The 24,907-nt window shown below is 44.5% G+C and overlaps 1 protein-coding gene across 2 annotated transcripts; it reads left to right on the top strand.

Moving 5' to 3' along the window:
- The first annotated feature begins 1,719 nt into the window (after positions 1-1,719).
- CHRNA1 (cholinergic receptor nicotinic alpha 1 subunit) lies at positions 1,720-18,631 on the top strand. 2 transcript variants are annotated; one of them, XM_054478192.2, is made up of 10 exons: positions 1,720-1,844; positions 6,555-6,700; positions 6,812-6,856; positions 8,194-8,268; positions 8,539-8,648; positions 11,799-11,994; positions 12,472-12,709; positions 16,049-16,272; positions 17,399-17,638; positions 17,963-18,626. In XM_054478192.2, the coding sequence occupies exons 1-10, from the start codon at positions 1,802-1,804 to the stop codon at positions 18,092-18,094; spliced, it is 1,449 nt and encodes a 482-aa protein (XP_054334167.1). In that variant the 5' UTR covers positions 1,720-1,801; the 3' UTR covers positions 18,095-18,626. The 2 variants fall into 2 exon arrangements, with proteins under 2 accessions (XP_054334167.1, XP_054334168.1); XM_054478193.1 differs by lacking the exon at positions 8,194-8,268 and having other exon boundaries at positions 1,724-1,844; positions 17,963-18,631.
- The last annotated feature ends 6,276 nt before the right edge of the window (positions 18,632-24,907 follow it).

Genomic DNA, 24,907 nt, shown 5'->3' with positions numbered 1-24,907 from the left:
TTGCTCAAAGCCTTTATTCCATGTTTTCACTTACTCTTTGAAGTTCAAAACAGAAGACTCCACATTTCTGTACTCATTCTATTTCTTTTCATTTCTGCTCTTGAACCAGCACATTTTTGCCTGAGCTCAGCTCTTCCTTGTACTGACTTGCTAAACAAAGCCAGAAAGAGCCATGGTGCACTAACTTTGGGTTTACCAACCTCTATTCTGGGAGCTACAGGCTCAGTAGACACATTGTTCACCAAGTAATTGAGGACAACAGTTTATGAAATTATTTGGTACTATATAACATGGGTCTTCATATTTTCAGCCTCCAGTATCAATTTTCTTGCCTTCTGCTGCAGTGCTACATATTTTAGAATTTATTTTTAACCTCAGGGTACTAGTGCAAAGGACTAAATTTTTTATTAATTATGGAACACTAGCTGCTGTACAAATAAACCCAAGGATTTTGATGGCTCAACACAATACATGTTTTGTTTTCATTGAAATAGTGCTGGGTGGTGAGCAGGTGGATAGGGGGTCCCCCTCCACGCAGTCATTCAAAGATTCATAATGTCAAAAGCAATGCCACCTTCAGAACATGGTTTCTAAGGTTGCCCTCGGGACCATGTCCATTCTAGCCGGTCAGAAGACTAGAAGGGCAGGGCTGAGCTCTGGTAGGTTTGTGAGTCTGAGAACATTTTTCCACTCATGCCACTGACCAGAGGTCAGTCCCATGGCTCCATTTAGATGGAAGGGGCTGGTCAGAGGGTGGGGGTTGTATTTCTCCCACGGGGCTATTCCATGGAAGGAAGAGAACCAAATATTTTTTAGCAAACAGTTAACTGATCTCCCACAGTTTAAACAAAAAATATAAATAGTATGAGCTTGCAGCTCTCTCCTCTACCCTCCGAGCCCCTTCTCTAATGATTTGTTTGGATCCACTGGAATGAGAGGATCTGTCAGGATGTTGTCGTGGGCTTGAGGTGAGAGGACATTTCTCACATAGTTCCATGGGGGAAGGAGGCCTGGAAGGAACAGGCAGGGTACCTTTAAATAACTGTCTCCTTCTGTGAACCCACCTCACATCCTGCAAAGAAGCGCAGCTCGGGTAACAATACTTCTCAGACTAAGAAATTACTAACTTCTGGTTTTTAGGATGTTTTTCAAGCAAGATAATTGAAAAGCTGAACTACTCTGCTCTTTGCTTCCCTGAGTGAGAGTGGGCAGAGGGACGGATGGAAGGAGGCAGGGACCCGGAACAACTGCTGATGCGGTGGGACACTTCTTCCGGATAATTACTCTTTGCTTGAATCACAGTGCATAGGACGTGGGCAATTCGCTCCAGCTAATGGTTCATGTGGGATAGGTATTGCCTGATACAGAGGCAGGGGTTGGAACAGCCACTCTGGGGGCCAGTAAAGCCAGTTTTATGGAAGAAGCTGTCTTTGTTAAAAACCAAACCCAGTCAACATGGGGGCTCTCCAGCAGCAGACTCAACACCAGCTACACTTTTCTGAAATCCAGGCAGTCACAAAAACCCCCAGCACCCTCAGAACACAGTTCATACTCAGCTTGTCAAGGGTAAGCAATTGTGTAAAGTGAGGCATATCTGTAATGGTGTACGGTCCCAGTAACTCCCTGGGCTCCAGGGCTGAGGGCAGCCCAGCTGTCGCTCCCACAAACAGGTGGTGTAAAACAATAGCTCTAGTGAGCCGACTCGCTTTCCAAACCCTCCAGCAGACAAGCACCCAGCCAGAGTGCCAGTGAGAAGCACAGGCCACCACACTGCCCTGGTCCACACCAGCTCTGGTAGCCCATGGAGCCCTGGCCTCTCCTCCTGCTCTTTAGCCTTTGCTCAGGTAAGTGCTGGGGTCAGGGGTGGGGAGAGGGCTCTCCTTTGAGGCTAAAGTACTGGAGGCCCCCAAATCAAAGTCTTGCTTCTTTGATGAGAACACAGAATGGCAGAGCCTCCCCAACCAGAGGCTGCTCTGTCAGTTTCTTCCTGATGTTAGCTTGATTGAGTTTCTGGATAAAGATTTTTAGTTTGCGTTATCTAATTAAAATAGAAACTGCCTGGTCAAAGACTTCAAGGTAGACACACATGTCTCTCCCTCCATCATGCCTGGCAGCCGACTCATCCCTCTGAACACTCTGCACCATTTGTAGGACCTGGACCACTTGTGGATCATGATAGTGTCCTGGGGTTCATATTTAAACAACTATAGATACTTAGAACAGTGCCTTATAATCACAAACAATGGAGTTAACAAGTCCCTTTACTGCTCCGGGAGAATTCTAAAAATAAAGAGGACTGATTGACAGCTACATGTGCTGGAGATAGAAACCAGTTAATAATCATAACTAAACTCTCTCCACAGAGACAGAAATATTTTGTAATTTTTTCAAAATTTCTGAAGTTAAAAAAAATTCCATATGAATGCATTCCTATCTACTTTTTTTTTTAAAGGTGTTACTATATATAGGTTTGGGTTTGAATTGAAACTATAAAACCTTGCACAGCATTTGACCTGCGTTCTACTCTGGAATGTGTCCTAACACAGCAGCTGAAACACCATCCTGAATCCCAGACTTCCGCTAGAGGGAAACAGGAGATGTTTGCTGATTGCTTCACATAAAAGTTTACTGGTGATATCATCCCAACTGAGAAACAAGGTGGCTGACATCCTGTGATTTTTCATTTCCAATGTTGCTCTGAAAAACACAGGCCTTCTGGTCAAGAGGCAAAAAGCTTTATTATTAATTTTTTTCAATAGCAGAGTTGAGTGAAAGAGCCTAAACTCAGATAAATTATATCCTGTGGGATTTGGACTCTGTCCAACCAAAGCTGGCCTGATGTGTGTGTGTGTGTGTGTGTGTGTGTGCGTGCACATGCATGCATGCATGCAAAATCACATTCACAGAAAAATTCTTAAATGATATGATTTAATGTAAAAATCCTTGAGAGATCTCTTAGGATTTTGGTTATTGCTAACCAAAAATGCATGATTAGCTATTAAAGAAGTATGTGATATGTATTTAGGTCAAATCTCGAGTTTGCTGGCATCGATTTCCATGGGTGTTTTATAGAAATTTAGAGCTAGATCAGGCAGTCCAACTTCCTCAATTTTTTATTACAAGGAAACTAAAGCTGACCTGCCCAAGGTCACTTAATTTATACATTTTGGAATGTGGTCAGTTGGAGACTTGGTTTATTACATGCACAGTCAGAAAACACAGCCTGAACTAGCCAAAGGTAGCAAAAGATACAGAATCATGTTAAGATAATAATGATCCATGGGACTACTAACAGTTCAAAATTTCTTTTGCCCAGCCCAGGGAGCTATTTCCTACATACAAATACAAATGGAACCAGTGTGGTACAAAAGGAACACTTTGAAATTGTGATTGAGTTTCCCTTCTTAGAATCAGTCCTTTGTGGACAAAATTGTCATTTATATCAGGGACCCTTTTCCTGTGTTAGCTTAACACAGCGTGATCTCTGTTCTATTCATACAGCACTTTTCATTTCAACTTTTTCTTCTCTTTGCCTCTGGAATCTCAAGCACTTCATTGCCATCTTTCTTATGGCATATCACTTTCCAACTTGTTCACAGTTATTTACGTAAATGACGAATGTCAATCTCCATAAGGGTAGGAAGAAGGATTCACTTTTGAATATCTCAAAGCTCCCAAAACAATGCTTTGCTTACAGTAAATACTCAACAAATATTTCATGAATAAATTAATGTTACCATCATCTGAATAAAGATTACAAGTATAATCTTGCTAAAAAGGGAAATTTGACATTATTTAATTTTTTTTCTGCATATTCGTTTATTTACACCCTACCTTTTTACAAAAGTATTTACTGTGATTCATTGAATCCATGAAGAACTAATCCAACTCTCCAGGCCATATTGGAGTTGGGAAGAGAATCATAGAGTTCTGACTTTGAGCCCTGTGAGTTTTCTATCACTCTACCCTGCTTTGGGGAGGAAAAAAGAAAAGAATACCAATGAACCAATCTAAGAAATGAAGCCCTCCTTCCTTAGAAATTCCTTATGGAAGGAACAGGCACCTTGTTATTGGCTAGGGTGGGAGAGGAGGAGGTGACTGTCTCTGAAATGCTGATTATGTCTGCTTCTGTCATCCTCCCCTTCCTCTTAGTGGGCCGTAGGGTTGGTCTGCATAGTTCTCCTGCTACATAATGCTGACCATCTGCTCTGCCCTCTGCTTTCTAATATGTTCTTCCTGTCAAACTGGAGTGAACAGTCATTTAAAAATAAGCAGCCCAAGGCAAGGCCAAAGCAACAGCTTCAAAATCAGTGGCCAAGGCGCTCAGTAATCCATTCCAGTCTGCAACCCCACCATGGGATGGATGAGGCCCAGGATAGAAAATGCATGGAGGACAGAAGGATTATCAAGTCCCAGGGGCTCAATGGGGTGGTTGCAAAAACGGAATCTTCAATCAACATATTCCCTTCAAGAGTCCTCAAATGCAGGTGGCTTTAGGGAAATGTCATGTGAAATCTCTGCATGGTTGGGCACTGAGTGCCCTTGGAACATTTTGGGTTCAGAAAACATGTGAAACTAGCCGGGTGAGGTGGCTCTTGCCTGTAATCCCAGCACTTTGGGAGGATGAGGTGGGTGGATGGTTTGAGCTCAGGAGTTTCAGACCAGCCTGAACAACGTGGCAAAACCCCATCTGTACAAAAAATACAAAAATTAGCTGGGTGTGGTGGTGCGCACCCAGGTAATTTTCGTATTTTTTATAGAGATGGGGTCCCAGCTGCTTGGTTGGGGGAGGCTAAGGTGGGAGGATTGCTTGAGCCTGGGAGGTAGAGGCTGCAGTGAGCTGTGATTGAGCTACTGCACTGCAGCCTCAGCAATAACCTGCGGAAAGGGGAGATCTGGTTATGTGAATGAAGGCAAATGGATCATGTGTCTACTTCCTCTCCCAGCTCTGAACACACAGTCCCCAACCCACGGAAGGCTTGAATTACAAAGATCCTTCATAAGACACTTGGGATTTGGAACACATTTTCTCATAGGAATAGTGGCACTTGCAGTTCTGAGTTTCCAGGGCAGCTCACAACACATTGTTAGTATCAAGAATTAGTGCAGAAGCTCAGCGAAAAATGACAGGATTCTAATCTGAGCTTTGCCCTTACTGGTCACATGACCTTGGACAAGTTGTCCAACCTTCCTGAATCTCAGGTGAGGATGTCTGCCCTCCTGCTTCATCTGTGGCCGATGAAGATTGAAAAGGGCTGTAGATAGAAAAGGGGGCCATGGGTTCTGAGAGTATTAGATGATATTGCTCTCTATCCTGAAGGAAAATGTAGTAAAGATTCCTTGGAATCGCTTATGTTCCAACTAGGAGCCCCAAACCCAGGTCAACAAAGAACAGTTTTCACTCTATTTTAACAGCTTAACTGGGACGTGTACCTGCCAGCAGTGGTATTTTTAAAAATCGTGGTAAAATACCCATTTCATAAAATTTACCATTTTAACCACTTTAAAGTATACAATTCAGTAGCATTAAGTACATTCACATGTTATATAACCATCACCACTATCTATTTCCAGAACGTTTTCATCATCCCAAAGGGAAACATCAGGCACATTAAGGAGTCCCACCCCATCCCTCTCTCCCCCTAGTCCCTGGTAACTCCTGCTCTGCTTTCTCTCTGTATGGATTTACCTATTCTGGATACTTCATTTAGATGAAATCATACAATATTTGCCCCATTGTGTCTGGCTTCTTTCACTTAGCAAAATGTTTCCAAGCTCCATCCGTGTTGTAGCATGTGTCAGTACATCATTCCTTTATTCCTTTTTCATGTCTGAATAATAGTTCATCGTAGGGGTATACCATAATTTGTCCATCCATTTACCTGTTGATGGACACTTGAGTTGTTTCCACCCTTTGGCTGTGGTAAATAATGCTGCTCTTCTTTTGGGTGTGGACCTAGGAGTGGAACTGCTGGATCGTATGGTAACTGTGTTTAACTTGTTGAGGAACTGCCATTTTACATTCCCACCAGCAACATATGAGGTTCCAGTTTCTCTGCAACCTCCCCAACCCTTGTTATTTTCCACTTGTTAATTATGGCCACTCTGGTGGGTTTGAACCAGCATCAATTTTGGCTGTTCATGGCATCATGAGATCTGATGCAGCCAGTCCAAGATTTCATTACACTGCTCTGAAACACTGAGACTGGCTTTTTTTGTGGGCTTTTTTTTCGTCTGTGTGTGTGTGTGTGTGTGTGTGTGTGTGTACCTGGCAAAATTGATTCAGCCAGGCTGTATGAAGGAATGTCACCTGTCCAAAGTACAAGTGTTGTGATTACCTGGCACACCCCACTGTCACCGGGTAAGGGACCACACCAGCAATTGTAATTGGAAAAAAACAAGGCAATAACGGCTGCATATGGGAACCTTTCAACAAGGAGGCCTGTGTGCCTTCCGTTAGAAGGAACTGAGGCTTAAGCCTCAGTTCCTCATGTTCATGTGTTTGGAGGGTGGGGAGAAGAATCTGACAGTGTGGGTGTCATCTGCTGTCTCAGCTGGCCTCGTCCTGGGCTCCGAACATGAGACCCGTCTGGTGGCAAAGCTATTTAAAGACTACAGCAGCGTGGTGCGGCCAGTGGAAGACCACCACCAGGTCGTGGAGGTCACCGTGGGTCTGCAGCTGATACAGCTCATCAATGTGGTGAGACAAGAGCACTGGGGGCCTGCCCACATACCCACACCTCTCACCCCTGGGTTTCCTCCCCTGGGTCCCCTATCTCCCCTATAAAAATGATCCTTATTTCTTTTCCAGGATGAAGTAAATCAGATCGTGACAACCAATGTGCGTCTGAAACAGGTAACTTAGCCAGATAATTGCATGTATGTCATTTTTATTCATGCTGAAATTAAATCTGGGCCCAGAGGAAATCAATATGGGTAACAGGGATATATACCAAAATGTTGAAAGTAGATATTTTGAGATGGTGAAAGCATGGATCCTGTTTGGTTTTGGTTTTGCTTTTTTTTTTTTTTTTTTTTAAAAAACTTTAGGGCTTTTTCTGTGTGTATTAGTTTGCTAGGGCTGCCATAACTGTGTGGCTTAAACAACAGAAATTTATCATCTCGTAGTTCTGGAAGATAGAAGTCCAAAGTCTAGGTATTGGCAGAGTTTGTTCCTTCTGAGGGCTCTAAGGAAGAATCTGTCCTAGGACTCTCTCTTCAGCTCGTAGATGACTGTCTTTATGTTCAGATGGCATTCTTCTTGTGTACGTGATACATATACGTATGATATATATGAATATAAATGTATATTTAAATACATATATATATCTCTTTAAATTCCCCCTTTTTATGAAGACACCAGTCATATTGAATGACAGTCTATTTTAATGACTTCATTTTAACATAATTACCTCTGTAAAGAACCTATCTCCAAATTAGGTCACGTTCTGAAATACTGGGAGTTAGGGCTTCAGCATGAATTTTAGGGGGACACAATTGAACCCATAGCATTGTGCTTTCCAGCTTTGCTGCAATGGGCACATACAGGTAGAGTACCCCTTTCCCAAAATGCTTGGGACCAGAAGTGTTTCAGATTTTGGATTTTTTTTTTTATTTTGAAATATTTGCATATACTTACCAGTTAAACTTCCCAAATCTGAAAATTTGAAATTCAAAATTCTCCAATGAACATTTCCTGAGTGTCATGTTGGTGCTCAAAAAGTTTTGGATTTTGGAGCATTTTGGATTTCGGAGCATTTTGGATTTCAGATTTGGGATCCTCAACTTGTACTTCTTTTCTTTTGAGACAGAGTCTCACTCTGTCTCACAGGCTGGAGTGCAATGGCGTGATCTCAGCTCACTGCAACCTCCTCCTCCCAGGTTCAAGCGATTCTCCTGCCTCCGCCTCCCAAGTAGCTGGGACTACAGGTGCCTACCACCACGCCCGGCTAATTTTTGTATTTTTAGTAGAGACGAGGTTTCACCATGTTAGCCAGGCTGGTCTCGAACTCGTGACCTCAGGTGATCTACCCGCCTCAGCCTCCCAAAGTGCTGGGATTACAGGCATGAGCCACCACGCCCAGCCTTTACTTTTATAATGTAGAAAAATATATGGTACTTTAAAAAAATGATGCTGCCTGCTTGAGGAAAATGTTCACACTAGGGTCTTTCTCCTTTTCTGGGGGTGGACAGGGTGACATGATAGATCTGCCACCCCCCAGCTGCGTGACTTTGGGGGTTCCTTTGTTTTCTCATCTGCAGAATGAGGTCAGTAATCACCCTCCCCTCATGGGATTGTTGTGAGGACTAAATGAGTTAATATAGGTAAGGTGTTTGAAACAGTGTGAGCATGTCGTCAGTGCTATACATTTGCTGTTCTTATTTACTGAAGTGAAAGCGGAATTCTGAATCCAACTTTTCTTATGGAAGCACAATTTCTGTCAATACTGAATTCCCAGGCACATCAGGGCTCTTGATAATCTTAGATTTTAAAAAGTGTTTTTGGCTTTTTAATTAGCTGTATGTCTTTGTTTCTAGCAATGGGTGGATTACAACCTAAAATGGAATCCAGATGACTATGGCGGTGTGAAAAAAATTCACATTCCTTCAGAAAAGATCTGGCGCCCAGACCTTGTTCTCTATAACAAGTGAGCAAACTGCATGGGCGGCGGAGGGCGCTCCTGGGGCAGGTGGAATAAAGTGCCCTAATAGAAGGGCTGCGCGCTCAGAATGCTTCTCACCACTGCTAATGTTAAATCACCCAGGACGGTGGCTCACACCTGTAAACTCAGCACTTTGGAAGGCCAAGGTGGGAGGGTTGCTTGAGGCCAGGAGTTTGAGATCAGCCTGGGCAACATAGCAAGACAACATCTCTACAAAATTTAAAAAATAAATCACTCTAAACCAAGAGCCAAGTTGACGGGCTAGGGGTGCCATATGGTGTCTCATGACTTAAAGAGAAGGGATTACTGCGGCCAAATTAAATCCACGCTGAGGGTGGGGGACATTTGATCCCTGAGAGCCCCTGAAGCATGTGGCAACTTTCCAAGGCACCCAAACGTCCATCGCTGAGTTCCTTGGAATCTAGTGTCCTCCCTACCAAATATTTCTGAGCCTCCTGGGGTTGTTACTCACCACATCGTGAATGCCTTCCTGACACCCACTGCTCCTGTTGGCCTGGGATGCCTTCACTGCCTGTCCACTGGGCCCCACGACAGACTGCATGTTGTGAAATTATAATATTATTCAAGACGTTCTGGTCTAATGACACGTTCATTAGCATACGCCCTTCATTTGTCAGGAAATGCTCATTTCAAAAAGCATCCTTCCCAGGCAGGAGCATGCAACACCGGCCCGGAGGATTTATGGTCTGACATTATACAACATGTGTCGGGGGTCCACAAGCTGTGTGTCCAAGCAGACTTAGGGAAGGTGACAGGGCTAGCGGATGAAAACGATACCTTTTAAGGCGGGCCCTTTCAAGCTTTGATTTTCTGCCACACGTTGCCCAATTATACTTGGGGTTCAAGCTTGAGCCAAATTATCCGATCATTTGTGTAATCTTTTTGGACAAATGGGCTGATAAAGTATCTTTCAGTTTCTCTTCCAGTAGGAATCTGAGAAGAGCAATTAAAATCCTTTGGTTCTTTTGCCAGACTCACTCAGGATCATCCTGGTGAGGAGAGAACGCTGTTTTATTGCTTATTGGGAGAGACTAAGACAACCCTATGACTCTCTGCCCTTTGGGGCTGCTGTGGGTGGGTCCAATGCCACATAGTTTTCCAGGTAAAGAGCCCACTTCAGTCCCAAGGAAAAACCAATGGGAAGAAAACCTCTTAATTTATGACATGAGGGACCAACATATGCCATGATGTCCCTGAAATCCCACTGAGACAGACCCCATCCCGCCCATTCAACACCTATTCTAACACCCTGCCCTCTGCTAAATCCCTTGAACACAGACTGTTGTTCACGGAAAGAGTAAGTTGTCCACTGAATAAGGCCGGCAGAAATGGCTTATTTTGTTTCTTTAGAACCTCCCATGGTGTCTGTCTTTTTAAAAATAATAAATCATTGCCAACATTTGAAAACCAAGAAACATCACATTAAAATCTGTTTTTTAGCCTCTCTAGAAAAATCCAACATTTAAACTTCCAGATTTTTTTTCTTTTTTTTTGAGACAAAGTCTCTGCTCCGTTGCTCAGGCTGGAGTGTTGTAGTGTGATCATAGCTCATTGCAACCTTGAACTCTGGGGCTTGAGCATTCCTCTGCCTCAGCCTCCCAGGTAGCTGGTACTACAGGTGCGCACCACCATCCCTCGCTGATTTTTAAAGAAAATTTAGTAGAGGTGAGGTCTCGCTGTTGGCCAGGCTGGTCTCAAACTCATGGACTCAAGTGATCTTCCTGCCTTAGTCTCCCAAAGTGCTGAGATTACAGGCATGAGCCACTGTACCTGGCAAAATCTGGCAATTTTTGATTTAAAAAAATCTACATTTTGCTGGGCGCAATGGCTCATGCCTGTAATCCCAGCACTTTGGGAGGCCGAGGTGGGTGGATCACGAGGTCAGGAGATCGAGACCATCCTGGCTAACATGGTGAAACCCTGTCTCTACTAAAAATACAAAAAATTAGCCAGGCGTGGTGGTGGGCGTCTGTAGTCCCAGCTACTCGGGAGCTGAGGCAGGAGAATGGCGTGAACCTGGGAGGCGGAGCTTGCAGTGAGCCGAGATCGCACCACTGCACTCCAGCCTGGGCGACAGAGCAAGACTCCATCTCAAAAAAAAAAAAAAAAAAAAATCTAGGTTTCCAGCTTCTGAGGAAGAATCCAAATCTGGCAAGATTGGGCCTTCATTCCCACATGGGCGCCTCAGGGGACACTGCAAGGTGGCACCTTCCTGACAGGAGAGAGGGGCACTCTGTTCAGCAGTGTCACCCTGCACTCATTCCTCACCTGCCTGGCCTTGGAGGTATCTGAGTTTGTGAGTCCACCCCAGTGAGTTCTAAATCGTTCTTTAAAAAGTAGTAGGCTGGTCAGACATGGTGGCTCACTCCTGTAATCCTAGCATTTTGAGAGGCCAAGGCAGGCGGATCACTTGAGGTCAGGAATTCAGGGCCAGCCTGGTCAACATGATGAAACCTAATCACTATTAAAAATACAAAAATTAGCCGGGTGTGTGGTGGGTGCCTGTAATCTCAGTTACCTGGGAGCCTGAGGCAGGAGAACTGCTTGAGCCCAGGAGGTGGAGGTTGCTGTGAGCCAAGATTGCACCATTGCACTCCAGCCTGGGCAACAAAGTGAGATTCCATCTCAAAAAAAAAAAAAAAAAAAAAGTAGTAGGCCCCTTCCCTAACCTGCTTGTCACGGTAATGAGTCGCTGGAGGTGTTTTATGTAAAATTCCTGTGTTTTCTTTCCCCAACATAGTACATCAGGGAGGTGATAGATGAAGATTAACATTACAAATACTTGTGAGGGCTGGAAAAATAATCCGGGATGCAGTGGACCCATGTTACCTGTTATTTCTTTAAAACTGTGGGTTCCCACATCCTTTCCCAGATACTCAGATTCAGGGTTTACTTAGAGGGTGTGCAGAACTCTGTATTTTTAACAAGCACCCCAGTGATTCTTATTATCAAATTTGGGAAACATGGCAATAGATAAAAAGTGACACTGCCCGAAAGAGAGCTTCTATAATTAGCACCTGAATAATTAACAGCTGTCTCCTGTTAATGTCCCCAAGCAGAATGGAAGGCTTATCTGTCACTTGGAGCCATTTTCCTCTTTTATCCCAATTGTAGTGCAGATGGTGACTTTGCTATTGTCAAGTTCACCAAAGTGCTCCTGGACTACACTGGCCACATCACATGGACACCTCCAGCCATCTTTAAAAGCTACTGTGAGATCATCGTCACCCACTTTCCCTTTGATGAACAGAACTGCAGCATGAAGCTGGGCACCTGGACCTATGACGGCTCTGTCGTGGCCATCAACCCGGTAGGTGGTGGCCACATATGATAAAGGTGGTTTCAGAAAAAGTGTGATTTGGGTCTCCAAATTTCCTTGGACAATCATAGGCTCTCAGTACCAGTTAGAACTTAGGAACTATCCAGTTTGATGGTTCAAGTCGTTTGGGAAGGGAGAACTAAATGGGAGCTTAAATTAATTCACTACGCCCAGGCTCAGTCTCAAGAATTTTGATGTAATGGGCCTGGGGTGGCAGTAGGGCATCAATATGTTTCAAAGCTCCCAGGTGACTTGAATGTGTAGCCAAAATGGAGAATGCTACTAGTCCAAACCTCCTTATGTCATAGGAAAGGAATCTAAGACCCCAAAGCAGTAGTGCCCCAGAGTCCCTCCTGGGTGTGTGACCCACAGAGCTGGAATCTGTGGCCTTGTCACTGCTGATTACAAAACGCTGCCCCTCATCAGGGTGAACTGCCTGGGATTTCCAAACCTCATTTCCTTTCTCAGGAAAGCGACCAGCCAGACCTGAGCAATTTCATGGAGAGTGGGGAGTGGGTGATCAAGGAGTCCCGGGGCTGGAAGCACTGGGTGTCCTATTCCTGCTGCCCCAACACCCCCTACCTGGACATCACCTACCACTTCGTCATGCAGCGCCTGCCCCTCTACTTCATCGTCAACGTCATCATCCCCTGCCTGCTCTTCTCCTTCTTAACTGGCCTGGTATTCTACCTGCCCACAGACTCAGGTGGGTGCGGTTACCATGACTGCTGCTGCTGACGCTGATGGGTCTCGTGCTGCTATTTTGGGGAAGCCAGAAATAATCATGTGCTAACAAACAGGCAGATCGACCCGAACCATCATCATTAGGAGGGTGCATTTGCTGAGTGGGCGTGTGCAGTGGTGAGAGTCACTGTGAGTGGAGCTCACAGCTGGGGCAGACATCCCGAGCGGCAGGGAGTTGAACATGACCCTCAAGATGCACATTGTAGCTCAGGCTGGTTAAAGTACATTAACCACCAATTCCTATTTGCTGAATACCAACTGTGTGCCCAGAAGTGTGCTGGGTAAGGTGTGTGATCCCAGACACTTCTCATGCCACTTCCACGATGAAGTCACTTTCTATGTACTGACTAATCCTGGTCTTGCTCCTTTACCCACTGCTCACCACTTGAAAATAGATTTTGCCTATCTCTTTTCCAGATGGTGGCATCTTCACACACAAGACCCTACTTCCCAAGTGGCCATTCTTTCTCACATATCAGCCTAGACAACTTACTTACCTCCTACTGAGTAATCATATCTGTGACATAATTTTATCAAACAACAACAATCCACCAGAAAGGAGGAAAGGGTACCCATCTGCCTGCCAGCAAGTCACTATTCATAAACAACTTACGGCAGACAAGTTTGAAAAAAAGAAAGATGCTATAGACAGACCTCAAGCTTATGACAGGTAGCAATTTGTATCAAAATGACTTTAAAAAAAAAACCCACAAAAGTTTAAATCCAACTTGCCAACTAGGAAAAAAGATTATTCATTTACTCATTCAATGAATATTTGTTGAATAAATATGATGTGGCAGATAGACTGCAGAGAATAAGACAGAAAGTGCCTCACACCACAGAGTGCATGTTCCAGTGACTGCATTTGGGGTTTCATTTTTGTTTTTGTTTTGAGACAGGGTCTCACTCTGTTGCCCAGGCTGGAGTACAGTGGCATGATCACGGCTCACTGCAGCCTCAACCTCCCGAGCTCAAGTGATCCTTTCACCTCAGCCTCCTGAGTAGCTGGGACTACAGGCATGTGCCACCATACTCGGCTAATTTTTGAATTTTTTGTAGAAACGGGGTTGCACCATGTTGCTAAGGCCAGTCTCGAACTCCTGGGTTCGAATGATCTGCCCACCTCGGCCTCCCAAAGTGCTGGGATTACAGGTGTGAGCCACTGTGCCTGCCCTGCACTCATTTCTAAACAAATGATCACAAACACAATTTTTTCAACTTTCTAATCGAATGAAACTTTTTTACATTAAAAAAATAAATAAATATAGATGGAGTCTTGCTATGTTGCCCAGGCTAGTCTCAAACTCCTGGTCTCAAGTGATCACCCCTGCCTTGGCCTCCCAAGGTGTTAGGATTACAGGCATGAGCCACTGCACCAGGCCCTCAAATGAAACTTTTTAAAATAAAAACACTGTCGGGGCATTATGGGAACTAACAAGAGTCTCTATAAACGTTAAATGATTTGCGCTTGAAAAGCGCTTAGGGGCCAGATGCGGTGGCTCACACCTGTAATCCCAGCACTTTCAGAGGCCAAGGCGGATGGATCACTTGAGTTCAGGAGTTCGAGACCAGCCTGGCCAACATGGTGAAACCCCATCTCTATTAAAAATACAAAAAATTAGCCAGGTGTGGTGGCACGTGCCTGTAATCCCAATTACTTGGGAGGTTGAGGCAGGAGAATCACTTGAACCCTGGAGGCGGAGGTTGCATTGAGCCGAGATGGCACCACTGAACTCCAGCCTGGACAACAGAGTGAGACTCCATCACCAAAAAAAAAAAAAAGAAAGAAAGAAAGAAAGAAAAGAAAGAAAAAAGAAAAGCACTTAGGACAAAAATTATGCTTGATAAATGTTGGCTATTATTATCATCATTATTATTAATCAAGAAATTTTATATAAGCGGACAAATATTTTGTATTTGTAATTGTATTCTTTTTCACTTTGAAAGGTTTTCCTACCCACCACGTAGAATTGACAATTTCTTGTTTGTATCCACTCTTTATTGTATACATACATACATATTCTATATATATTCTAGCACCCAGAAGCAGCCAGTAGGGGAAAGCTTCATCACTGAAAGCAGGGTAACACAAGGGTTTCCAGCAGCACCAACAGCAAGGCCAGCCCAGGGAAAGTCCCTCTCAGAGCTTCTCTGCTGCATCTAAGGTGGTCAAGCCTCACAAAAATACCTCAGTGCCATTCGGCCCCTGACCTTCCTGCTTCCAAGTCTGCCCAGCCAAAACCCTCCTGAGATCAAAGGGTCTGCAGAAAAGAGGTGGGGGCTGGGGAAATCCCTGCTCCCTTAGTATGCAAAACAAAACAAAACAAGAAATAAGTGAGAAGACAAACTTACTCTTATATGAAAATGAGACAGTGAGTGGTGTGAAACCACTGTATCAGAAGATCACTCAGGACGCTAAGGAGAACTCCTTAGCCTTTTGGATTTTGTCCTTTTCTTGGGTTTTGGTCTTGCAGCTTTCTCCCTTAATAACAGAAAGATACGTGTACTTCTGGGCTGCCCATTCATCTGCTGGGTAATAAGTAGGCCAGGGGTGGTTCAGTTTTATGAGGTTTAATGCATCCTGCTGCAGAAGGGAAGTGCCACACCGAGTCCAGCTTATCCACCCAGAACTTCTTTCAGTTCCCTGGGTTCCACCAAGAATCAGAAATCTGGAGCATGAGATGAAATATTGTTCCGTTTTCTGCTTGGCAGCCTCTAATGGAAATGCTTGCCACTGGCTGCTGTCAGAAAAGTTAAGGTATGGAGGTTACATAGGAAATTCTGCAGAAAAAAATGCTTTGAGATTTCCCAGAATAATGCTTTGAGAACATGTCGGTCACATTCCTCTTACCCTTGGGTTTCACTGGTGAATTAGTTTGCTTGAGCTGCCACACAAAACACCACAGGCTGTGAGGCTCAGATAACAGAAATGTAATTTCTCACAGTTCTGGAGACTGGAATTCCAAGATCAAGGTGCCAGTAGAGTTGGTTTCTTGTGAGGCCTCTCTCGGTTTGTAATGGCCATTTTCTTCCTGTGTCCCATGGCCTTCCGTCCACGCATCTGTGTCCTAATTCCTCTCCTTATAAGGACACTGGTCATACTTGATTACTCACTACCCCATATCACTTCATTTTCATTTAATTACCTCCTTAAAGTCACATTCAAATACAGTCACATTCTGAGGTCCCAGGACTCAGGACTTCCACATATAAATGGTGGGGTGGGAGGAAGACTGCAGCCCAACCCAGATGGGTGGTTGTGGGATTTTTTTTTTTTTTTTTTTTTTTTCTGTCTTTCCAGGGGAGAAGATGACTCTGAGCATCTCTGTCTTACTGTCTTTGACTGTGTTCCTTCTGGTCATTGTGGAGCTGATCCCCTCCACGTCCAGTGCTGTGCCCTTGATTGGAAAATACATGCTGTTCACCATGGTGTTCGTCATTGCCTCCATCATCATCACTGTCATCGTCATCAACACACACCACCGCTCACCCAGCACCCATGTCATGCCCGACTGGGTGCGGAAGGTGAGTGGGGAGGCCCCTGCAGAGTCCACATGGGGGCACATCTACAGGCCTCCCCTTCCAGGAACCAATGGGCTTCTAGCTAATACTTGGGGCTATTTAGGAACTGAGTTCTTTTTGGGCTTTAGGGAATTTTTGGAAGGAACTTTCTTTGGCCTCTTTTTAGGAAAAAATAACCCTGTAGCCTTCCCAGAGAGAAAAGAAAAACAGAATTAACAAAGCTCATTCCAAATTCAAGTTTAAAGACTCTCTTTGATTAGAGAAGATCAACAAATGGCTGCTTTTTATTGAAATGCCGTGAAATTCTAGAGATTTCTTTTGTATGTTTTCCAATTTGTGAACAGACTGGCTTATTTTTTGCTGGTGAAATCATCTGTAGAGAATAGAATGAATAGAATCAGGGCTAGAGATGGGGGGGTTCCTGATGAGAGAGGGTTAAAGAGTGAGTTTTAGTGAAGGACTTTGTCTCAAATATTTACGTTATTGAATTTAAAAATTTAACATTTCAAATATGTCTTTCTTTGACAAAACTTTACAGAGACACTGAAGTCCAGGATCTTTTGTGCAGAATGTAAAATATTTGTCAGGAATTGACAAAAGAAGCTACTGCTCACAATGTGCTCTTTTAAGAGGAGAGTAAGAGTCCCTGTTTCTGTAAAGGCTGGTAGATGACTGCTGGCAATACCTGTACTGCAGTTTCTTCAGGAACAGGAAACAGAAGAAGACAATCTAGCTGTTTTGTGGGGTATATTTGAAGTGGAGGGGCCCCTTCTTTAACCATTTGATCCTGGTGACACATTGCTAACGCATTTTCCATACCTGTACGGGATCCTGAAGCTTTTAAGCTCATGGGTGGCCCCAGGTCGATGACTGCACATGGGCTCCCTCCAGTGGCGAACTTCTCACATTACAGAATCATCACTGTTAACCATAGTCATTTCACAGGACCCGGAATACAGAGGGATCTTTGAAAAAAATCTAGTATAGTTCTTTTGTTTTAAGGACAAGGAGGCTGAAGCCCAGAAAAACTGATTGACTTGCCCCAAGTCACATTGATAATTCAAAGACAGAGTTTTATGCTTGCCTCATGGACAATAATTCTCATGCATGGATTTCTTTTTTATGTTAGGTTTTTATCGACACTATCCCAAATATCATGTTTTTCTCTACGATGAAAAGACCATCCAGAGAAAAGCAAGACAAAAAGATTTTTACAGAAGACATTGATATCTCTGACATTTCTGGAAAGCCAGGGCCTCCACCCATGGGCTTCCACTCTCCCCTGATCAAACACCCCGAGGTGAAAAGTGCCATCGAGGGCATCAAGTACATCGCAGAGACCATGAAGTCAGACCAGGAGTCTAACAATGTAAGCTTTGTGGCTTGAAATCCATGCCTCTGGGTTTAAATGGTCAAATGCATGAGCACAGATGGTGAGTTTGACTTGATAAGTAGGTGGCATACAACAGGCAGCTACTGGCCTAAGATGAACCCTGGTGACCACCTCTAGACCACCTTAGTAAGTTATCACTTTATAAATAATCTATTCAAAAAATAAAGATGATGCCAGCCAAGGGATGGGAGGACTTTGAGATCTACAAATTGAAGGGCCCATAGTTGATGCAAAGCACAAACGTTGTGAGTCCAGAAACCACCTTAGGGAGACTCTGTCTAACACTTTCCTCTCTCCCAGGCGGCGGAGGAGTGGAAGTATGTTGCAATGGTAATGGACCACATACTCCTGGGAGTCTTCATGCTTGTTTGCATCATCGGAACCCTAGCCGTGTTTGCAGGTCGACTCATTGAATTAAATCAGCAAGGATGAGCAGAAAGTGAGCTGAGCCTAGCTCTGCCCCAGAACCTACCAGAGCAGAGAAGGGCAGGAGAGCAAGATTTGTCTACTTGCTACACTCGCACTTATCAAACGTGTAATATTCCATACTTATTATTGATGATAAGATTTACCTTTATGTAAGTTTATGGCCTTGAAGTGTTTTCATATTGCTTCTCCCTTTAGTTCTGCTGTCTCCCTGAAGAGTGAACCCTCTTTAGTAAATGAAACTAATCACTAAAAAAAGTGTTCATTTCCAGTGTCTGGAAGAGTTTTTCCCAGGATAACCGAGGTTTTCTGTTGCATTGTCATTGCTGTTATATTTATATGTTTACTTATTTTGTCTAACCACGAGACCACTAGGGAGTTGCTGATGTTCTTTTTTAAATGAAGTGTATTCTTTGCTTAAGAGTCAGTTTTGTACCTACTGAGAAAACCCCATCTACCAGTCCTAAAGAGATAAGGCATTTGATTTGGAGAGAGAGGAAGCAGTAGAAATGAAATAAACTAAAATGCAAACTGCATCAAAAATCCATGGGTTTTTTTGTTTGTTTGATTGTTTTTTGAGACAGGGTCTTACTCTTATCACCCAGGCTAGAGTGCAGTGGCCCGATCTCGTCTCACTGCAGCCTCCACTTGCCAGACTCAGGTGATTCTCCTACCTCAGCCTCACAGGGTAGCTGAGACTACAGGTGCATGTCACCACACCCAACTAACTTTTGTATTTTTTGCAGAGACAGGGTTTTGCCATGTTGCCCAGGCTGGTCTTGAACTCCTGGGCTCAACTGATCCACCCATCTTGGCCTCCCAAAGTGCTGGGATTATAGGTGTGAGCCACTGCCCTTGACCAAAAAAATCCATGTTTTAAAGCAGATTTCTAGACCTGAGAAGTCAGAGAAGGTTTATCAGTCCTATATGGCACCTGGGCTTGATGAGGGTCTGAAGGGAAACAAGTCCAAACAGTAGGGCCTAGGCACTATGGAAATTGTCTTGCCTGTATGGGTTTACTTCATCCTCATCCCCTTCATAAAATCCTAGAATGTCCCTATTTTACAAATGAGAAAATTAAATTTCAGGGAAATCCTGTAATGTCCCTATTTTCCAAATGAGAAAATTGAATTTCAGGGAGGTTAAGTTCTTTGCTCAAACTAGAAGAACTGAGATTTGAATCCACACTGAGATTCCAAAGCAACTCCAGGCTGGGTCAGTTCATCTGTTCACTGGCTCTCCCAGCCACCCCTGGCTCCATCTAGGCCATCCTGTAACTCTGCTCAGTGTTGTCAAGAATTTCAGTCTTAGCAAAAAACCATCTTTCTGCCTTCCCAATTGAAATTCCTGCCTTCCACCTGCCACCAGCCCTTATTCCAATCATGTTTGGGGTTCAAGTCCTATAAATGAAACCAGAAATGTATTACGCATCATCACCATTTCTAAAATTCTGAAGAAGTAAGTAGAAGAGAAATTGATTTCTTTTCACATTGTAAACTTTAATCCATAGTATAGTTTACCCAAGAACTAGAAACTGTGCAGCTACAGGTCAGGCTTAGTTGATGGCCTCCAAATCACCATAACCCAACTGTATTTGTCAGGGTTCTCCAGAAACACAGAACCAATAAGATATGTGTGTGTATCACAGTTTCTAGTTGTTGGGTAAACTATATTGTGGATTAAAATTTACAAGATGAAAAGAAATAATATATATGAGAAATCATAAATATATCTATGAGGCTGAGAAGTCCCACAACAGGTTGTCTGCAAGCTGGGATTCCAGTAGCATGGCTCAGTCCAAATCTGAAGGCTTCAGAACCAAAAAAGCCCATGGTGTAATTCTCAGTCCAAGGCTGAAGGCCCAAGAACCCAGAGGGAACATCAGTCTAAGTCCTGGAGTCCAAAAGCTGGAGAGCCTGGAGTTCTGATGTCCAAGGGCAAGAGGAGGAGGGTGTCCCAGCCCCAAGAAGAGAGACACGAGTTTGCCTTTCCCCTGCCTTTTTGTGTTCTATCTGGGCCCCCAGCCAAATGGATGGTGCCCACCCACATTGAGGACAGATCTCCCCCACTCACTCTGACTGACACATCAGACTCCTGTGGAAACAAATACACCCAGAGATGATGTTTTACCAGTTCTCTAGCTATGCCTTAATCCTGTCAAGTCAACACCTAAAATTAACCATCACAAACCCACCCCTTGTCAACTTGGCACCCATACCCATCTCCTTAAACCATATTTGGTCTCCAAATAAAGACAATAACAAGGTAATAGTTCACCCAGCATGATACAGCTATCCTGCATTCAACCAAAAATGCATTAACCCCTGCCCCAGAAAGGAGGTCAAGTCCTTGATTGATATTTACTCTTCCCGTAAGATCCCATAACTTAAATACTATGATGTAAAATTAACAATACTTCAATACTGACATAAAGTCAATATCTTATGTTACACAAGAGAGAGGAATGAAAACAAAGATATTTGCTTAATATATGTATATATACATACAAATGTATTTTTAACAAATGGGAGGAAACACTCATGACAATTACGGTCCTCATTTCTGTAACTGGTTATGTGGTCATAGCTGGTATTTGTAACTACCTCCTTCCACTACCTATTCTGTATTCCCTTTGCCTCCATCAAGCACCTCAGCTGGTCATGGAACCTTGTGGGGTGACCCATGCCTTCATTCCTGAAGGGTCTGGGCCATTTGTAGTCAGTCCTGCCTGAATTGGGTTGCAGTTTCCCATTGACCTTAATCACAGGGTATGCTAATGCTGAAAGATGCCCCAAGGGATCTCCTGTATTCCAGACATACTCTTCCTTACTTGCATTGTGGAGTAGTAGCCCAATTTCCTTTTGGAAGTCTGGTTAATCACCCCAGCCTATACCATAACTCCCTTCTTAGCCTGCCAACTCAGGGCATGAGGAGCTCGAAGTGGCCAGGTGGCAGTCTTAACTCCCAGTTCAATGGAATCATTGTTGTGTCTCCTGGTGGAAGCATTCCTCCCTCTGAAACTAAGAACTTTAGGCCAGCAGAGCATAAAGTTGTGCAAACGGGAAGCAAAAATTTTACTAGTGGATCAGCAGGGATAATGATGAGTGGTGTCACTCCCATTTTCACCCCTTGATTCCTGGTTATGGGAGAAACAGGACCATATACTAGACACTGATTCAGAGCACACACAGCCTTCTGGAGAATCTTGCCTCAGCCCTGCAAAATGCTGTCACTTAGCTGGTGCTGTAACTGCAATGTCAAAAGGCCATTCCATTATTCTATAAAGCCAGCTGATTCAGGATAATGGGGAAGATGGTAAGACCAGTGACTTCAATGAGCATGAGCCTATTGCCACATGTCTTTGGCTACGAAGTGAGTTCCCTGGTCAGAGTCAATGCTGTCTGGAATATCATGATGATGGATAAGGCATCTATAAGTCCACAGATGGTAGTTTTGGCAGATGCATTGCATGCAGGAAAGGCAAATCCATATACTTATGTCTATTCCAGTGTCAGTATTGTAGTACTCAGTAAGTGCCTATTCCAGTAAAGACAAAATGCTGCCCTTTCTATGACGGAAGAGGCCCAATGTAGTCAAGTTGTCCCCAGGTAGCTGGCTGATCACCCAGAAAATAGTGCCATACTGGGGCTCATCCTTGGTCTCCGATGCTGGCAGATTGGGTGTTCAGTGGGTGACTGTAATAAGGTTGACTTCGGTGAGTGGAAGTCCATGTTGCTGAGCCCATGCATAATCTCCATCCCTGCCACCACGGCCACACTGTTCATGAGCGCATTGGACCATGTCAGGGGTGTCTGGGGAAAGAGGCTGACTAATATCCACAGAACAAGTCATCCTATCCACCTGATTATTAAAGCCTTCCTCTGCTGAGATAATTTTGGTGGGCATTTACACGGGACAAAAATATCTTCACATCCTTTGTCCACATGAGAGGTCTATCCACATACCTCTTTCTGGATTTCTCTGTCACCAATTTTCCAGTCATGTGCCTTCCAAATCTCTCACCATCCAGCCAAACCATGCGATACAGCCCATGGATCAGTATATAATCACACGTCTGGCCATTCTCCTTCTAGGCAAAGTGCATGGCCAGGTGCACTGCCTGAAGTTCTGCCCACTGAGAAGATTTCCCTTCACCAGTGTCCTTCAGGGATGTCCCAGAAAGGGGCCATAGTGCTGCAGCTGTCCACTTTCAGATGGTGCCTGCATATTGTACAGAACCATCTGTGAATCAGGACCTGGTCTCCTCTTCCTCTTCAGCTGATCATAGGGTACTTCCCATGAGGCCATGGGTGCAGGTGGGGAGAGAGAAACCATGGACATTTGGGCCACTTCATGTAACTTACTTGTGTCTGCAGGGCCTGCTTGGGCCTGATCATGTATATACTGCTTCTATTTAATGATGGAACACTGCTGTGCACACCCAACTTTATGGGTTGGTAGATCAGATAACACCTAGTTCATGATAGCCACATCAGGTTGCATGGTAACTTGGTGGCCCATGGTCAAGCATTCAGTTTCGACTAAAGCCAAGAGTTATCTGTCTAAAGGAGAGTACTTACCTGCAGATGATGGCAGGGCCTTGCTCCAAAATCCTAAGGGCCTCTGCTGTGATTCTCCTATACCCTCCCTATCTGCCGCTGACCCCTCAAGCACCATGGGATCTGCCGGATCGTATGGCCCCAAGTGGCAGAGCAGCTTGCACAGCAGCCTGGACCTGTTGCAGAGCCTTCTCCTGTTCTAGGTTCTATTCAAAACTAGCAGCTTTTTAGTCACTTGGTAGATGAGCTTGAGTAACACACCCAAATGAAGAATATGTTGACTCCAAAATCCAAGTAAGCCCACTAGGCAGTGTGCCTTTTTCTTGGCTGTGGAAGGGGCCAGGTGCAACAACTTAACCTTCACCTTACAAGGGATACATCAACAGGCTCCATAACACTGGATTCCCAGAAATTTCAGAGGTAGAAGGCCCTTAAATTTTGATTGGATTTATTTTCCACCCTCTGACATGCAAATTACTTACCAACAAGTCCATAGTAGTTGCTACTTCATGCTCATTAGGTCCAAGCAATATAATGTCATAAACATAATGGATCTACTCCTAAGGTGGAGTAGATCAAACCAAACTCAGACACCAATCTCCTGTAGAAACCCCCTCATAGCCACACCCAGAAGTGGTGCTTCACCAGGCCTCTAGGTATTCCTTAGTCCAGTCAAGTTGACACCTAAAATTAACCATCACAGCAGGGTATAGGCAGATAGTTGGACTTTAAAGTTTTAATGGCCTAGAATCAAATGCTGCATTTTCTATTTGCTAGCTGTTTGACCTTGAAGAAAGTTAGTTAACCTTTCTGAGCCTCAGTCTCTGCATTTGTTAAAGGACCTTCATTGACTTCTTGTAATGATTACATGAGGACATGGAGATTTTCAGCACCCATAATCACAAACAACACCATTGCTGTTTTCCTCCTGCCTTTTCATTCATTCATCAACTATTCTGATTCTGTGGGTCCAGAAACACGGGTTTGTTTTGTTTCTTTTCTTTTTTTTTTTTTTTTTTTGTAGAGACTGGGTCTCACTATGTTGCCCAGGCTGGTCTCGAACTCCTGGGCTCAAGCAACCCTCCCATCTTGGCCCCCCAAAGTGCTGAGATTACAGGTGTGAGCTACTGTGCCTGGCAGGAAGCACTGTTTTTAGAAGGCACCTTACATAGTTCTCTTGCTGGGGTCCTCAGACCACCCTTGAGAAGTAGTATTCTTGAAGAATGACCAGGAGTTTGGGCACCAAGGGGAGTATGGGCTGTCACACAGTTCTTGAGGTCATGCACATGCAAGGCGTACCCCAACATCATACTACATCATACTACATACCCATAGTCCACCCAGAGGTGGGGTGCATGACCTGCAAGACCATAGGCAGTGGCCCTGGGGAAGGAGGCAGAGGGAGGATGTTTCAGGCAGAGAGTGCTGTGGGGAGGGGTGGGGCATGTCTGTGTGGTGTGTGTCTGCGTGGTGCGATGCAGGGTATGTTGGGGACACTGAAGATTTTTGGGGAGCACACAGGGTGGGAGACAAGGGAGCAGGTCGGGAGGTCCTTGGGTGTCATGTCCAGGAAGGCCTGCTTTACCTGGAAGCAGTGAGAATCCACAGAAGGATATTAGCAAAAATGGTACCAGATGCATGGATGGCCACATGAGAGGTGAGCTGAGAGGGTAGGTCTGCAGGCAGGGACAGTCATTGAGGGTTCTAAACAAGCCAGGTGAGAGCCAGTGAGAGAGCTGAACTGAGCCCAAAGCAGAGTATGTGTTGAGCAGAGCACAGACTTGAGAGATGTCCAGGAGGAGGGTGTGGATTGGTTGCTGGATGGGGAAGAGGAGGCAGGTGCTGAAATGACCAGGAAGGTCCAGTCAGGGGACCCAGCGTGTGATTCTTTGCAAAGGCAGGTCAGGAAGAGCAGGTGTCTGTGGAATGGGAAAGCAGTGATTAGTTAAGGGCTGATCATATTTAATGTAAAATTATCATGTGACATCCAGGTTCTGGTCCCCAGGCATCTAGAACTCAGACAGGCCTGGGAAGGAGGTAAAGATTTTGATCTACAATCTTGGCTTGAGGTGACTGCTAAGGTAGTGTGAGGAGTGGGAAGAGGAGGATGTGCTAATGTGATTCCGGATAACATCAATCCCAGGAGCTAGGAGATGGAGCAGGCCAAGGGAGGAGGGATGGGAGGGGGAGAGAGGGGATGTGGAAACCATGGAGGACCCTGTCAACTGTATCATCTGAGAGTGCTGTCACTAAGCACTGA

The sequence above is a fragment of the Pongo pygmaeus genome, chromosome 11, assembly GCF_028885625.2.
Source record: "Pongo pygmaeus isolate AG05252 chromosome 11, NHGRI_mPonPyg2-v2.0_pri, whole genome shotgun sequence".
NCBI classification, from domain to species: Eukaryota; Metazoa; Chordata; class Mammalia; order Primates; family Hominidae; genus Pongo; species Pongo pygmaeus.
Note: the sequence above shows the minus strand (reverse complement) of the source record. Positions and strands in the feature narration are given on the sequence as shown.